This window comes from Strix aluco, chromosome 2, assembly GCF_031877795.1.
Source record: "Strix aluco isolate bStrAlu1 chromosome 2, bStrAlu1.hap1, whole genome shotgun sequence".
Classification (NCBI taxonomy): domain Eukaryota; kingdom Metazoa; phylum Chordata; class Aves; order Strigiformes; family Strigidae; genus Strix; species Strix aluco.
The window spans coordinates 64,680,080-64,694,016 of record NC_133932.1 but is presented as its reverse complement, the minus strand read 5'-3'; the positions used below and the strand labels follow the sequence as shown (position 1 = coordinate 64,694,016).

The following is a 13,937-nucleotide window of genomic DNA, read 5'->3' as shown; positions in this document are numbered from 1 at the left end:
AACAATACACTCTTGGGCATCATTTCAAGGCTTTTGGAAATATCTGTATGCTGTCAGAAAACATCAGGTTTCACAGTCTCAACTAGATATACAGGCAGAACAAATGGAGTCAGTTCAGGAACTTTTTAAGTTTTGAAGCTTATGGTGATTTCTGATTTTCTATAAGACACAACTGAAGCTACAACATAACACATTTGCTTCTGGCTGTTCCTCATGTCAGATTTTAAAATGCTCTTCCTCCCAAACAAACAGGATCTTTATGTCTCATAGGACCAAGTCATGCAACGTGATGTTAAGAGTTGGGAGATTAAGGACACAATGTTGCCTTGGTCTTTCAATCTAAGAGCACTACTACCACAAAGTCTCAAGATGCATGCTTGACTGGTAAACACTTTACATGTCCCTAAGACACGAAGACAGCAAAAAGTGAGCACTGGGATTAGCTGTCATGTCGATTCACTTATTGGTCAATTCCTTGAAACGATAAATGCTTGAATTCTGGTAGCATTACATCTCGTCTCACACTCATGTTCCACCATCACCAGAGAACAGGATGAAACCACTGACAGATCATGCAATATAGATAACAGCCACAGCATAAATATTCTGAGGCTCCCTCTACCTGGGGAATACGTCCTGTAACAGGAAAAAGATGCCATTCCCTCAGGAATTGACAACATAGCCACTGACATTAGGATACTGCGGGCAGAGACTGTGAATTCAGTTCTAGGAGTGAGGCTGCTCAAGAGAAATTTCAAACATTTTTCAGACAGATCCACTGAAACATACAGAAATACTGAGACCAGCAGTGGCTTAGAGGGCTAGAAAACTAGGGAAAGTGCTTATGAGGTTCTAGTGGCTGCACTTTACATTGCTCACAATATACTAAAATTCACAGTTTGATTTGGGCTAAAAAGCTAAAAAAAGAAAGGGCACAGTTTGAAAGTCACCTTCAAAGCCACTGCTTGTCTGTAAAGGTGGTAGAATCACTGTATTCGCCCAGCTACAGAATCTGCCCACTGCCAACACCAATCTTCAGGAACTCTGCTTCCCCTTCCCTGACATAAACCACCTTTGGTAATGTTGCAGCTGTTTAGTTTTCTAATTGGCCTTGTTTTTACCTAAGTGGGTCCTAGGTCTGCGTGAAATTTGCCTGAAAATTCCTTGATCCATTGAGTCTACTACAAACAGATGCAGCAGCTTCAAACAGTCTGTTATACAGTGACAAAATATTTAAGACTTAGCATAAATCAATCTTTTCTTTTCTTTTTAATGCTTAGTTCTCATTCTGAGAACTCATTTCCAAAGATTATTTTCTAGGTATGTTTTTAGAAATTCTCAGTACTACAAATTTTGTTAGTACTCTGGAGGGAAAAAAATTTCCACATATGTTCTATGTACCTTCTGTGATATCAGATCTTTACTAGAAAATTATTCATGAATACTTTGTTGTTAGTTAAGGACAAGTTGTTCTTAATTTTTTTGGCTCACCTTTGATTTATATGGCTGTAAACAGAAAACTGATGCCAACATTTTTCTGTATTTCATGAAACTAAAATTACACAGTGTAAGCCTTTCACAATTGTTTACTCCAACTAATGTCAAAGTAGCCACAAAGTCAATGCATTAGTGAAACATGGGAAGTACCCTCTAGCACTTTCAGTCTCTGTCCATTCATACTGGGGTAACCTTTAAACACTGGATTAAATTCAGTGTTGAAAATACAGTAAATTGGATGCAAACTGATTCATGCAAACTGAAACCCATGTGTCTCCTCTAACTTCTGAAAGCTTACAGGATTCTTGGATCCAACTGATCACAATTAGAGCTATTTAAAGTTTTTCCTGTTTCATGCGATATCTGGGTGATGGAGAAGTCTCCATGCTTTAGGGAAGTACTCCATGTTCACAGCTACATGTCTACTCCCTGCTAGTCAACTACGTATCTGAAGCCAAGATGTCTCGTTTGAACAGCATCTCTCCCTTTGCCACAACCTTTCTGTTTTGATGGCTGATTAATTCACAGTCCTCTTTAGCGTCACAGTCAAACCAGCTTAAATGCATTGATTTATACAAACATATTGCAGCAAAAGGACGTAAAGATTCACAAATGAAACAAATAGGGAAACCACAATAGGAAGTGCTTGGGTTTTATATAAAATGCTCAAATAGCCATGCACCAATAGACAGGTGTTCCTGAAGAGATGTAAATTGCTTTGGCAGAGTTTCAAGAAATTTCTTCAAAGTACAGTTTCCTAGTAGAAGATCATGTACAGAAATTAATTTCACTCATTCTTGTAAGGTAAAGGAACCAGTAATTTCTAACAGCAAATTTGGTATAATAACAAAGTATTATAAAAGAAGAGAGACTGTTGTTATTCTGCCATTTCCTATATTCACAACAAAAGCAGGCAGGTCTACTTGCTAGAGAAGGCAATAAGATACGATGAGTTTTTCAGCAGTTAAGCAGAACCACCTCCCCCCACCCCCCTACTCCTGCAAAGGTAAGTAAGAGGTGTACCTGAAGAGCACGGTAGAAGAAGATCCATAATAACTGAATCTGCTCCTTTAGTGTAAACATTTATTTCATCTGTGAGAGGATGTCTGACCACTACTGACATCCTCTTCCTGACGGAATCAAAGCCCAATGTATGTAATACTTCAAAGCTTAATGTTCCCAGGTGAGGTAGCTCCACTGATACCTGGTCAGACAGCCTTCCAACCAGAGAACAGTTATATGCCCTTGCTGCATAGACGAGAGCAGCTTCATCTGGACTCTCTGCTTCATAACGGAGTTCTCCTTCCCCAGGTCCACTCCTCACAGCTGTCCTGTCTTGCTGGGAGCTGTAGCCATTGTTATTCATCTGTGCAGAGTATGCCAGCTTCTCTTCCAGTTTTAATAAAGTGCTATCCGTAGATGTAGATGAAAGCACACTTAAACCAAATCTGTGCATTGATTTGCTTGTAGCTAGACTAGATGAACTGCTGCTGTTAGATCCAGAGGTCAAGCGACTTGGAGTGAATCTTCGTATGAAGTCTTCTATAGTTTTTACTGGAGATTTTAGTTCAAATCGATCTCTAACCTTGAGAAGTAAAAAACAAACCAATAAACAAAACCCAAAGAAAAGCTGTACAAGAATTCTGATATTGTTATTCAGTCTAAGCAGCTCCAACTAAAGAGAATTTCTTTGAGAGCAAAAAGTAATGGTATTTGTATTTTCAGAAAGGAAAGTAAATGGACAAAACTAACTCAACAGCAAAAAAACCCTACCAGAACTTCAGAATTGTACCTGTGTGTGAAAGCACATATGTGTGTATTAAAAACATTTTTTCTTCTTTCAGCTCCTCAGACGTGACTAACGGATAGACTATCAATGTTGCACGACCACAGTATTGTGTACTATTCTTAGTAGGAAACTTTGGCATTCTTTGTGCACATTCAGTGAAGGTAGTAAAAGAAGAGTTAACGCAAGAGTTTTCCATCAAGAAGTGTAGTATCAGAAAAGTTTTATGAGAATATGTCAATGTTGACAACATTCTCAATAGGAACATGTTGAAATAAATAATTTCCACTGTTTTCTCCTTCAGCATCAAAGTGTTTTGCTTCAGTTTTATCACTTATCTCAGTTTACATAAATCTTTTTTACAGATATGATGTTAATAATAGTAATAGCATATTCATAGTAATATATATTAAATTATTGTATAACAGTGTAGCATTCCTGAAACAGCAGAATTGAGCGTTCTCCAAATGTTTCCCTGGCACAAAAACATGTCATTTTGCAGACTAGTTCACTTTTTATTCCAATTTGGAACAGAAAGAAATCGTAGAATTTTCTCCAGAATGGAAATTCCAGCTGCTGGCTAGTTTTAATACTACATTCCGTTATATTTTTGTCTTACAGATCATCTTGGGATAGCATTTTTGAAATTCTCATTCATCAATGACACTGGTTTAGGCCAATTTAAGCAGTAAAGATCATTATTCCTCATAATGAGCTTAAGATGCATCTTTTATATAATTTGAAAGTTTTAAGTGATGTTTTTCAAGTATATTGTCTTTTTAAACTTTTTAAAAGTGTCTCAGCCTTTTAATTTAATACATATGTACAAAATATTCACAGACAGCTTATATTCTTCTCTGGGAAGTCTTGCACATTTACAAATCAGTTTCCACACATACTTACACACATACTTACATTTATTAAATGAGTGAGTTACAGTACAAGAAAGCGGGAGAGTTTCAGAAGTATCTTGAATTGTCGATGAAAGCGTATCTTACCTTGAAGGTAAGTGAAATAGCTAACATACTCTATTTAACTAATGTGTAACTAAACCTGCTCAAGCACACTGCGGTTTTAAGAGTTGTCTCACAACTAGTTCTAGTCGTTTCTCACTAGAATAGGAGGTTTTCATTTCCCCAATTCAGAAGACAAATTAGTATCAATACAAAAGAGGCTTAAACTCTCTTTTGCTGTTTCTTTAACCCACCTTCTGTCGGGGCTGATTCGGTGCGGTAACCACAACTGTATTGCATATAGTCAAAGCGATGAAGAAGTCAAAAATGTCACATAGTTCTGGACTCAGATGGGATAATGGCTGTTCATGGCTCCTCATGACCTCCAGATGCTTTGCACATTCATTCACCTTTTCTAACAAGCTTGGGTCAGGTGTGATGTCCTTCTCCTAGTAATAAATAGCAGTGATTAATATCTGTGATTCTGCAAATTTCCAAAGCAGCAACAAGCAATCAAAACATCCAAAGCAATGTCAATATCAAGAGTTCTACGGTGGCCTTACACAACAGAGTGGAGGTGGAGAGGACTGTAAGTCACCAATTCTAGACAACAGTTAACAATGAGCCTACTAATAAACATGGAAACATGAGTAACTGTGTTATCAACTTTTTCACTACAGAGAATTATAGCAGCAATATTCATCTACTTTGGGGGTAGTGGATAGGAGAAGAGATACATGCTAATATTCCTCCCTCTCTCCTGTCTAGTTCAGGACATTTATTATCTATTACTAAAGGGTGGTACACTGCAGAGAGCAAAAGAGTGGAAAAATTAGACAACAGTGACGTTCAAAGCTTGGCCTTACATCAGCACAATAAAATGAAACCATCTTGGATTGTTTGTTAGAGAACAATGACCATCCACATATTTGAAGGTAACTCATGTGGTTTTGTACGTTGAAATACAGAGCACTTTCCACACTATTTCATCAGTACTTTCCACTTATTTAATCTATTTCTTGTCAGAGCAAACTCTGGTATTCCTTAAGACAGGATGATCCAAGGATATAAAAGATTAAATCCAATCTAAGGCTCGCTCTTCAGTAGAATTTTATCTGCTGATGCTCAGCAGCTGATGAAACTGAGCAAGCAGAGAACCCCATGTGTAAACACTGCAGCTTGGAATTGTACCAAAAGAGCTTACTCTTGACTGAAATCAAGAAGTTCCAACAGTGCAAACAGCATCTTTCTGTGTCTATATTTGAAATTTGTTTTAAGGGTGAATTTGTGTCAACAGTGCAATAATGCAGAATCCCTAGATAGACAAGATTTGGCTTCTCCACTCTTATTACCATTCAGCTCATGTAAAACTTCCATGGAATTACAACAGTATAAAATAAATTAAGCAAAGCAAATTGTAAGAACATAAATTCACCAACATTCTGAAATTTAAAGGTTGGGGTTTTTTTTTAAAATACAGCACATGTAATCCACTGATAACCTTGAACATGCTAAAAATTATGCTATAGTGTATGTCAACAGTGTCTAAGAATTGGAATACAGGGTGTCCAGCCCAGCACTTGTTAGTTTTAAAATTCTCTGACAAAAGAGAAAACAAGAGGTGTATACAGAACAATTAGAATCCTTGATCTCAAAGCTTATGCTACTCTCAGCTTCTGTAGATAAAGGGAAGGCATATATTTTCTTTTCAAAATCAAGGTATAACTAAAGCAAAGGTTTCAGATTGTCTTTAGCTTGTTCTCACACAGAAGGTCTAAATAAGATCTATGCCAACAATTGTTTGTTTTTGTACAAACAGCTACAGAAGAAAAAATGCCAAGATGAAGTCTATAAGAGGTAGACAATGTGCTACAGATTTCTTTACCTTTCCCTTTTCAGGACATTTTTCTATTAAAAGATACAGGACATTGTACATCTAGTTCTCCTGTCTTACCATTGGGCTACTGAACGCAGTGTGCTTCGAGAGGATGCTTGCTCTTTTTGCTTCAGCTCTGCTACCCGTACGCCGGTGGGTTTTGGTGCTCTGGCTTCTGTGGATTACTTTGATGCTCTGATGGCTGCAGATGCTATCACGCTGGGATAGAGTTCCTCCTTTTGGGGCTGCCTCGTCTTCCTCAGAATCAGGTTCTTGGTACATTGCTAAGCGCTTGGCTATCAGTAAAAATACAGAGGGAGAAATGTTGCATATGTTAAATGTTGCTGAGAAAGAGGGAGAGGGACATGGTGACTTTGTTCAAATGATCTGGTTTTAATATTATACTGTGCTTTCACAGTAATAGTGAGTAATTCCATTATCATCAGATAACAAAGTCTATTGAATGGTAGTATCTGACAAGAAGATGCAGATAAAATAATTAGGAATGTAATGCAACACACTGCCTCCCTCATCATTGCACTCTCTCTGAAAGGCAGTTAGACTCTGCAGTAAGTCACTGCATCCCTGAAGAATATTCCATAGCTCAGCCTGATGAAATCAACCAAATAGTTTGGTCTTCACTTGCAGTCTGAGAAGGAAATAAACAATCTAGAAAATTTTCTTGTCCTTTCCAACAGAATATGGAAATTTCACATAAAGTATTTTCCAGCAAAAATGTCGCATCTACCCAGTACCAGTTAACTGACATCGGAAATGCCCTCAGAACAAGACACCCAGAGCACTACTGCCCTTATTTTATATACAGAGATGAGGTACAGACAGCGTAAAAGCCTCGCTCAAGGTCACGGCCATCTGCTGCAGAGTGGAGACGTGAACACAGATTCTTGACTCCTAGCCTAGTGCTAAAACCACTCTGGAGTCTGTCCCCTCCTCTCTGGACAGCATGATAGGCAGGACAATGCAGCATGCAGTATCAAAACCAGGGTACCCTCACCTGCTGCAACACTTGTTTCTATCACTGTTTGCTGCAGTGAGAAATACCTAGTTCACACAGTATGAAAGAGTTTTTCCAAATGATATATTTTAGATGAAAGCTTTCTCAGTCAAGATTCCAACTACAATTGTTGTTAGAAACCAATCCTGGCAGTTTGATATATAGAAGTTAAAAAGGAAACAGAAAGAAGAGGTGTGAAACAGCCAGGGAATTCAGCCCCTCTAATGTCAGGCTCCGTTAGCTCTAACTGATGTAGAACATATTTTTCCACTCCTAAAGACCATGGGCATTTAATAATCTGGGTTATTCATTAGGCAGGCACATGCCACTCTAAATGGTATCTATTTATTCCCTCATTAGGTATTCATTGAAAGTCTTTTCATTATACTCTCAAAATAATCCACACTGTCCAGTTATACATTACAAGTTACATACTTGTGGATCGGCTTTGTTTTGGTGCTCTGGTGTAATAAATTAGATTTTCCTAATGTCAAATGATAAAGAACTAGCATGTAAGTTAATTATTCAGTCATTTAACAAAAAAAATGTATTTTTTTTCTTACAAAATACTTCCTGAGAAAAATCTTGCATTACATAGCGTGAGTTTGGCATGGGATCACTTTTAATGTAGCTAGCTTTACGATCAAAGAAAAACCCATCCTCGCCATCCGCTGCAATTTTCAAACATGTTTTAGCTGTCAGAAAAGAGTTTGAGGAGTTGAAATCAGACCATACAGAGTACATGGTGATAGGTCTATCAGTACAGTATCTAACATCAGAGGTTTTTTCAACTCTGTTTGGAACATGTATAGGCTCTGTTTGAAATGTGGGAGCTGAGAGAGCTTCCCAGTCCTGGCTGCGAATGCACACCCAGTCGTTGCTCTAACTGCACACCCAGGTGTGCAACATCTGGTGCTGCACTCTGGCTCCTGCTGGAAGAAAATTCAGGCCATGGAGGTAGAAAGGGCAGCAGTGCATTTGGAGACACAGAGAAGAGACTGCAGGACACACTGCAGATCAGTTCTGCCCCGTAGCTTGAACACAGCCCTACAGCCCAGGCCATGAGCCTGATGTAGACTAACTGTGGATGACTGAGGAATTTCCTTCATTAGCATTATTTTGTGTGATTCATGCTTCTCCATGTTATGTGGTGGGAAAGAGGTTGGGCAATGGCATGTTCAGCACTGTGAGGGCAGCTGGTCCTTGAGCCACACAGCTGCAAACAGAAGAGCACAGCACCGCTGCCTTCTCTTTTCAGTGCCTACCTTGTCCTTTCATTCATATGACAGAACCTAGAAGACAGATCAAAAATTTAGGGAGGTCACTGGTCTCCTTGGCCCTTCTGTTGCATGGTAATGAGTTGTAAGGAAATAAAGTTCACTTCACCTGCACAGGCTGCTTCCTGTAACTTGTTTTGGGACAGTGCAGTTCTAACCTGTCCCATCATTCTTGCTCACTGATTTCTACTTTTTTTTGCTCTGTAAGCCTCTAAGCATTTTACCAGTGGAAGTGCAGATCCCTACATGGTGAATTTAATTCAACTGATCATAGGTTTGTCTATATCTGAAGGAGTCTACACTGAGGACCCAAAGTGATCTGTAACATGTCACAGAATCACAGAATCGTCTAGGTTGGGAAAGACCTTGAAGATCATCCAGTCCAACCATTAACCTAGCACTGACAGTTCTCAACTACACCATATCCCTCAGCGCTATGTCAACCCGGCTCTTAAACACCTCCAGGGATGGAGGGGGGGACTCCACCACTTCCCTGGGCAGCCCATTCCAACGCCTAACAACCCATTCTGTAAAGAAATGCTTCCTAATATCCAGTCTAAACCTTCCCTGGCGCAACTTGAGGCCATTCCCTCTTGTCCTATCGCCTGTTACTTCATTAAAGAGACTCATCCCCATCTCACTGCAACCTCCTTTCAGGTAGTTGTAGAGGGTGATGAGGTCTCCCCTCAGCCTCCTCTTCTCCAGACTAAACAACCCCAGTTCCCTCAGCCGCTCCTCGTACGACATGTGCTCCAGACCCTGCACCAGCTTCGTTGCCCTTCTCTGGACACGCTCGAGTAATTCAATGTCCTTGTACTGATCCAGGCCCTCGATCAAGATGTGAGCCAGGTTGCTCACTGTTCCCCCCCAGCATCCCAGTTTCCTTCCAAAGGAAACCCAGGCATGAGAGGAAGGAAGGAGCCGTGTGGACATCTGTTGTGGTTTAACTTTAGTCAGCAACTGAGCACCACACAGCTGCTTGCTCATGCCTCCCCCCTCCCAGTGGGATGGGGAGGGGAATCGGAAAAAAATTAAAACTTGTGGGTTGAGATAAGAAGGGTTTAATAATAAAATAAAATATAAAAATAACAATAAAAAAAAATATAATAATTGTAATGAAAAGGAATATAATTTTTAAAAAGAGAGAGAAAATAAAACCCAAGAAGAGACAAGTGATGCATAATGCAACTGCTGACCACCTGCTGACCGATGTCTGAGCAGCAATCTGCCCCCAGCCAACTCCCCCCAGTTTATGTACTGAGCATGAAGTCCTATGGTATGGAATATCCCTTTGGCTAGTTCAGGTCAGCTGTCCTGGCCAGGCTCCCTCCCAGCTTCTTGTGCACCTCCTTGCTGGCAGAGCATGGGAAACTGAAAAGTCCTTAACCTAAGACAAGCACTACTTAGCAACAACTAAAACATCAGTGTGTTAATTATCTTCTGCAGGCTCCTAGTTATAGGCTGCAAACCCCAGGTTGAAAAACCACTGCTTAAGATGTCACACCAGCAAGGTGTTCTGCACTTTAGCAACGTTCAAGACTTAAATCAATCATAAGAAGCACATTTTTGTGCCTTATCTTCACTAAGGCTCTTAGCAGCAAACCCAGTGTCAAGGAGAGTTGGTGTGACATGTGGACACTCAGCCTCTCTCAGGAAAAGCAAAAGAAAAGCTTGGATTTGCCATACGGAAAATCTTCCTCACTGTGGATTTGGGCATTTGAATGGTAGACAGACAGAATGCTGCACTTCCCGTAACAGGTAATATTCCTTGTCAGGGAAAAGACTGGCTACAACTATTCTTTTCAGCTTCAGAAAATGTGCTACCCAGTTGGTCCAGCTCCCTTCTGAGCACAGTTTTTTAAAAAAGGACACTTTTTCTTAAATAATCATACCTAATGTAAGCTTCTGCTCTGAAAATACATCTTGAAATACATGACTCCAAAGACCCTGAACTGACTATCATTTTGTTCCATATATAAAAACTCTATGGTTAAGCAGAGAATGCATTTCATGCACCATGCAGTTATGTTTGCATACCATAACTCTGTATTCTTCATTGCTCTTTCTTCTTTCTTACATTACATCTAAAAATATTTTGTTTATTCAGCATAGTAAAAGCTGTTTCCTAATGCAGCACTCAGCTTATTTATTAGTATACCAATAGTGCAGTCTTTTCTAGTTATGCAATGAGCTATCTCTTGCTCTCTATACAGGTTTTCATTGTAGCACATTCATTTAATTGTTCCTGCCACTGAGAAAACAGGAGAAAAAGAAGTAGATACAAGACTAGAATCTCATTTAACCAAGTCAAATGTAATTCTTTTGATACAAATGGTGTTATTTCAGTTTATACCAAGGTAAGCTTGATAATAAACAAAGGCCTTAGCACCTTTCAACATTTTCTCAAGTGCAGTCTTACATATTATGCAGCAAGAATTAAGAATTTCGAAGAAATAATGAAATGGAGTTCAAGTGTTACGTTATAGCTAAGGTTCACAGTACTTCAGCTGTGCAAAGCCTGCTTCTCTGGGAACACACTGTTCTCTCCACCCTCTCAGCCCTCTACCATGCAGAACCTTTTCCTGTGAACATTATAACCTGAAAGACGTTGTTGTGGGATGGTTTTCAGTTTCAGCACTGAAAATTGATGGCCTTGATCTTTTGTCTGATAGAGAGTTTTTATTAAGGGCCAACACACAAACAACTTTGAGAAACACAGCAATTCAACTGATGAAAGTAAAATTTCACTATCTTCTAGTTCATTTGATATTTACAGCACAAAGAAGAAACAATACTTAATACTTATTCCATGAACTCTCTTCCATCTTTCAAAAGACAACAGTAAGCTAGCAATAAAACCCCTGTAGTAGCTGCTAAGTATTTTAAGAGACATTCTTTCATTTTAAAAACCCTTTTATTTAATTATTTTCTGGTTTTGTTTGGTTTTGGTTTACCTTCCATGCTATCTATATTCTGTGATGAGGCATCCATTTTGCAGGCTGACAGACATACTGTTGCCACAGAGCTAATGTTCCACTAACTAGAAAAGTGGGATCAGGAAACTCTAAAGAACTTCCCTTCGAGCAGAATAAAACTGCAGACCCCCTAAACCAGAATAATTCATCTGTCAGTGTGTGGGCCCTGATTTTATCATGGGATAATTCCATTTTTCCACAAATCATTGAATAAGGCAGTTACTGAACTATAATGAGGTTAATCTAGATGTGCAGTACTTACTCACACCACCACACCACCATATTTCCTTATTATTTTATGAGTGCAAGCTTATTTCACTTTGAAGTGCACTCTAGTGTCTATATAAAGAGTCTGTAGAGCAGCTAGCATGCTATAAATTTGTACGTGTGCTAACATAATCTTAATTTACTTTGCAGGAACTTCCCCATAAGAACAAATCTTGAGATTAGAAAACACCAAGATTTTCCTTCCTCTCCCTTTCTGGCATCCCTAGGGGCTTAAAATGAATAACCTTAAGTTCTTCATTAAGAGCTCTTTACTTCACTTAGAAATGGAAATCATTTGTACTTCTCTGGAGATTTTCCAGAGCAATTGTGAGTGTGGGTATATGCCTATAAAAAAAGTATTACCTGTCTCTAAATATGAGTTATTCTGTCTCTGTAGGATTAAAAATGGGGCACTCCCAATGTACTGAGTTCTACATCTGCTGGCACTGGTTCTCTCCTCAGTTACCAATTAAATTTTTTCAAAAAGTAATAACAAATGTAAAGAGAAACTACAAACAAGCTGTACAGAGTGCCTGAAGCACCCAGTTCTGCTAAAGGTTTTGATCCTCATGGGGAAGGCCTAAAAGAACTATCCTGATTTCTGAAGTTTGTCAGATTGTAAAGGCTGGAGATGAGAAGTCCCTCTGGAAGCAACAGCCACATTTATGGAAAAGGTTTCATTGAATTTTATCCCTTTTTTTTTTTTTTTTTTTACCGAATCCGATTCTCCAATGTGGCTGCAATGTGCAGTCTATGTTCTCTTGACTACATACAAAAAGAGTAAGAAAGTTCCACTACAGACAGCCCAGCAAACTAAGATACTTTTCTAATATAATGCACTTTCCTATGAAAAGTAGTTGCTGGCCAATCTTCAGCAAGAAAAATTAGAAAGCAGAAAGAAACTCCTTCTTCCTCAGATTCAGTGATTAAGAAACTTTGCTGGGTGAGAGAAAATCACTGAGGTTTTCATCATCTGCCTTCACCCCCCTAAACTTCTCTTATTCTTATGCTGTCTAGAGGTTTTTTCACAGTCATTGGAAGGAAGGGGGTGGAATGCAAAGAATGAAAAATTCAGATTTTTCAGATTTGTGTGGTTTCATTCATGGAGATTCAACTCGTGTTTTGTCAAAAGTTCCATACAATGGGTGGCTAAAACTAGAAAAACAGAGATCACACCCCATAGGCAAGAGTGAGATAAATTCAGCATTTGGAAAACAACTGGGACAAATGTCAGGCCAAGAGCATCTGGTTGTAGCTAAATCATATAATGACTTTCAGAAGCACAGTCAGCTTTTGGGCATTATTATCTCTGGGATTAGCAGACAGATTTAGGGCATGGCCAGTTCCAAGAATCATTAGAAGCTGTCTACTAGCCTGAAGGGAAGAGCTATGGTATGGCAATGTAATTTTACATATAGGAAACAATTCCATTTTTTTGTGTGCTAACTCTCTTTTGGGCTAGGAGGAGATACTGACTCAAAGAATAATTCTGGGATTAAACCAGAGTATAGTGTCAATGGGCATTCCATAAATGCCCAGGACATTTATGAATGGGACAATCATCTTCCACTTGGAGTGGTCCATGACATACCCTTCTCCTGAATTAACACTCTGCAAATCAAGAGCCTTTGAAAAAAACAACAGAACAGATTTAAGAGTGCAGGTCATACAGATGCCAGGTGGGAATTCTCTTCACCTGTATTTAGAATTCTAAACCATGGAGAAATAGGCACATATTTGACAACAAACGTAGATGTCTAAAACAAGTCTGATGAATTACATCCTTCAAATGCTTAATTTTTTCCAGTAAATGTAAAGTCACTAGATCACTCTCTTCCATACAAATATCTACAATTAGGTAACAAGAATCCCACACTTATCAACACAGTCTCTACAGGGCCCAGATGGGCTGTGCAAATTCCTATAGTTTGATCCCGATCAGTGCATAATCCATCACCAAAATATTACAGGTGACCTCAATGATAAACATTTGACAGAGCTTGCATGATGGAACTGTTGCTGAGTTAACACTCACACTTTTCCTCACAGCCTTCACAAGTGTTCCTGGATTTCTCTTCGGTGCTAAGCTCTCGCATAGGAGTACATGTGAATAATACTTTGTACTACCTCCAGTTGGACAAGAGATTCTGTCCCACGCTGGTGCAATTTATCAGCCTCTATTATTCATGTTTTTGTCACCTCTTGTCTAGACTAAAACAATGCAATACCCTTGGGCATACCGCCATCAGCCTCATAAGAAACTCAGAGCTAATAGAGAATTCTGGAGGAAA

The 13,937-nt window shown here is 39.1% G+C and overlaps 1 protein-coding gene across 1 annotated transcript in view; it reads right to left on the bottom strand.

Moving 5' to 3' along the window:
* Positions 1-13,937, bottom strand: part of ATP10A (ATPase phospholipid transporting 10A (putative)) — a 116,761-nt gene that overhangs the window by 22,748 nt on the left and 80,076 nt on the right. Inside the window, exons 8-10 of the mRNA XM_074815015.1 lie at positions 6,191-6,408; positions 4,491-4,685; positions 2,521-3,082 (exon numbers count right to left, since the gene is read on the bottom strand). Coding sequence (XP_074671116.1) covers positions 2,521-3,082; positions 4,491-4,685; positions 6,191-6,408 — 975 coding nt within the window. The remainder of the gene's footprint in view (positions 1-2,520; positions 3,083-4,490; positions 4,686-6,190; positions 6,409-13,937) is intronic.